Source organism: Nicotiana sylvestris, chromosome 7 (genome assembly GCF_000393655.2).
Source record: "Nicotiana sylvestris chromosome 7, ASM39365v2, whole genome shotgun sequence".
NCBI classification, from domain to species: Eukaryota; Viridiplantae; Streptophyta; class Magnoliopsida; order Solanales; family Solanaceae; genus Nicotiana; species Nicotiana sylvestris.
In genome coordinates, this window is record NC_091063.1 from 135524859 (window position 1) to 135528667 (window position 3809).

Below are 3809 nucleotides of genomic sequence, written 5' to 3' on the forward strand. Positions count from 1 at the left end.
AGTGATGTGATCAAAGTGTACCTACAATGAGTTTATACAAAACATCACTTGAATGTTTCAGTTTCTCATTCAATCTTCTTGCCAAAATAGAGAAATCAATCCTCGCAAGCTTGAAGAACAAAGTTGAATGCAACTACGGACCAGTTCCTAAAGAAAGCTTGTTGTTGTCCTAATTGAGTTGTAAATTTGTGATTGTACTTATTGTATCTCCTAAACTGCTTAACTAGAAGCGTTTGATTAGGAATCCTCTCGTAAATCCGTAAACTCCTTGAGTTTATGTTGTGACTAGGTTTAATCATAAGCAAAGGTCTTTGTAATTGTAGAGTTACAATGTGGCTTGTGGTGAGAGCATCACAAGTTAGTAAAAGTATTTGTAACTAGGAGGTTACAAAGTGGCTTGTGGTAAGAGTACCACAGGTTAGTTGAGTAAATTCTTTGTGATGAAGTCATTGCAAAGCGGCTTGTAATAGGTTGTTTACAAGTTAGTGAAGTTGAAAGCCTACAGGTGTAGGTCATGGTTTTATGATCCCTTTGTGTGGGATTTTTCCACGTAAAAATCCTCTGCCTTATTTACGTACTGCTTTATCAGCATTCTCAGTAGAATCTCGTAGATGACCAGGTACTCTACTGATTGGTGGACTCACACAAACTAACAATTGGTATCAGAGCAGGTTCCTCCAATCTGGGTAACACCTAGCAAGGATCCTCATGGCTACTCCACCAAATTTTGAAGAAGGTCAATCTACATAGCGACTACCCAAGTTCAATAGACAATACTATGGGTGGTGGAAAACAAGAATGCATAATTTTATCATGGTTGAGGATTGTGAGTTATGGGATATCATATGCGACGGTCCTTATGTTTCAACCAAGGTACTAGAGGAACTTTCATTTTCAATGGCAAAAACCAGCAAAGAGTACACTGAAGCATACAAGAAAGTTGTGGAGAATAATTTTTGTGCCAAGAAAATTATAGTATATGGAATAGGACCTGAAGAGCACAATAGAATCTCCACCTGCGATGTTGCCAAGCAGATATGGGAAGCCTTACAAATAGCTCATGAGGGAGCTACACAAGTAAAACAGTCTAAGATTGATATGCTCACTACCGAGTATGAACTCTTTAAAATGAGGGATGATGAATCCATTAAAGATATGCACGGAAGATTCACTTCCATCATAAATCAGTTACACTCACTTGGTGAAACTATTCCTAGAAACAAGCTTATGAGGAAAATCCTCAGCTTTCTGCCTAGCTCTTGGGAAAGCAAAGTGAATGTTATTTCTGAATCAAAGGACTTACAGGAGTTTACCGTAGAAGAGCTAATCGGAAACTTGAAGACCTATGAGTTAAAGAGAAAGATAGACAGTGAAAGAAGAGAACCAAAGAAGGAAAAGAACCTGGTACTTAAAGTTAATAACAATGATTCAAGTGAGGAGGAAAGTAACATGGCTTACTTAACCAAAAGATTTCAGAACATTGTCAGAAGAAATGGAGAAATGCTAAAAAGGGACGGCTCTAACAGACCAAAAAACTGTGATCTTTGTTACACGTGTGGAAAGCCTGGACACTTCATGAAAGATTGTCCTCTCTTGAAGAAATAATTCTCCAAGAACTACCATGAGAAATCAGCTAAGACGAACTTGGTTCCCTTCAAGGACTTCAGAGAAAACGATTCGCTGATAATATGATGAGACAGGATCTCGTAGCATGGGGGGATTCCTCTAGTGAGTTTGAAGATGAACCTGATGCTGGTGATAGTTCCATGATACCAGTTGAAGGCGAGGAGATTGGATGTGAATCAACTTTTGCTTTGATGGCACAATCAGATGATGATGAAGACAATGGCAACAAAGAGGTAAATTTCAGGGATGTTCAGAGAAATCTGAAATCCTATTCTCCAAAAAAACTCATGTCTTTGGCTGACGTATTAATCACTGCTTTTCATAGTCTTGTGGAGGATAGGGATTATTTGACCTTAGAATTAGGCGAATCTGAACAAACTAGAGATGACTTAGTGGTTGTAGTTACTGGCCATAAGAAACCCATTGAAATCCTCAGAAAAAAGGATGATTTTTTGGCATAAATTACAGACCTAAGAGAAACAATAATGAAACCATGGACTAAGTCAAAACCTGAAAATTCTGAAAAGGGAAAGGAGATAGCCAGTGAAGAACACATTAGGCTTGAAAATGAGGTGAAAGCCATGAGATCTAGGATGTGTGCTAAAATTGAGAAAAACAAGTAACTCCAAGCTAATTTGGAAAGACTAAAGAATGATCTTGAAAAGTCCCTAAAGTGGACCTGGTCCTCAGAAGCTACCACTACCTTGCATACTAATGATTATGAAAACAGGCAGGGAATAGGGTTCCAAAGGAAGAAAACTCCTCACAACCCTCACAACAAGTACGTCACTATCTTTGATAACTGGCATTGTACCCAATGTGGGAACACTGGGCACTTCAAGGAAGATGTCCAGTACAAGAATCAATCGATTCAAATAAACAAAGTGTTTGCTGAAAAGGTGACCACAAAAGAGGGACCAGGTTCCCCTCACAAAAAACGCATGTTACCTGCATGGACTAAGAGAACTCTTATTCATCCTCTTGCCTACTACAAGGGACCCAAACTTGCCTGGGTTCCTAAAACTAAATCTTAATCTTTTGTGTAGGGAACAGTAAAAGGAAGCGATCAACAATGGTTCATGGATAGTGGGTGTTCAAAGCACATGACTGGTAACACCACAGACTTTCTTTCACTAAAAGCCCTGCAAGGAGGGAGTGTATCCTTTGGCAATGGAAAAAAGGGGTACATTCTTGGATTTGGAAAAGTCAGGAAGTCACTCACTCATTCCATCGAAAATGTGTACATGTCAATGGCCTTAAGTACAGTCTCTTAAGTGTCTCTCAAATCTGTGATAAAGGAAACAAGGTGGAATTCTTGTCCAAAATATGTACAGTCACTGATCCTGTGACCGATGAGATAGTACTTGTGGCCAAACGATACAAGAACATCTATGTTGCTGATTTCGAGTCCTTACAGAATGGTCATCTGAGTTGTCTGAAAGTTGTTGATGATGATGCGGAACTATGTCATAGAAGACTAGGCCATGAAAATTTTTCTCTTCTGAACAAACTACTTCAGAAGGACCTGGTCCATGGTCTGCCTATTTCACAATTCAAGAGGCAAAAAGTCTGTGATGCCTGTGCTAGAGGAAAACATTTGAGGTCCTCTTTTAAGTCTAAAAGAGATGTGAGCACCTCAAAGCCACTAGAGATTCTTATATGGATGTGTGTGGACCTATGAGAGTGCAAAGTAGAGGAGGAAAAAGATACATTTTTGTGATAGTAGATGACTACTCCAGATTCACATGGACTCTGTTTCTCATAACCAAAAGATGAAACTATTGAGGTGTTTCTGGCCTTTGTGAAGAAAATCCAGGGGAAAATGGAGTCTAGAATCGCATGCATTAGATCAGATCATAGGACAGAATTTGACAATGTCAAATTTGATGAATTCTGCAATGAAAATGGCATCACTCACAACTTCTTAGCTCCCAGAGCTCCCCAGTAAAATGTAGTAGAAAGGAAGAACATAAATCTAGAAGAAATGGCAAGAACAATGTTGATTGACAATGGAATTGCAAAGAACTTATGGGTTGAAGCTGTCAACACTGCCTGCTACTTGGTGAACAGGTGCATGATCATATCACTTCTGAACAAAACCCCGTCTGAATTGTTGAATGGAAAGAAACCCAAGCTGACTCACCTAAGAATATTTTGGTGCAAATGTTATGTTCTCAATAATG

General features: G+C 39.0%; 1 protein-coding gene across 1 annotated transcript; it reads left to right on the forward strand.

Annotated features, from left to right (window-relative positions):
• Positions 1–2111: 2111 nt before the first annotated feature.
• Positions 2112–3307, forward strand: LOC138873822 (uncharacterized). The gene is made up of 4 exons (XM_070152301.1): positions 2112–2245; positions 2357–2525; positions 2673–2809; positions 2893–3307. The coding sequence occupies exons 1-4, from the start codon at positions 2112–2114 to the stop codon at positions 3305–3307; spliced, it is 855 nt and encodes a 284-aa protein (XP_070008402.1).
• The last annotated feature ends 502 nt before the right edge of the window (positions 3308–3809 follow it).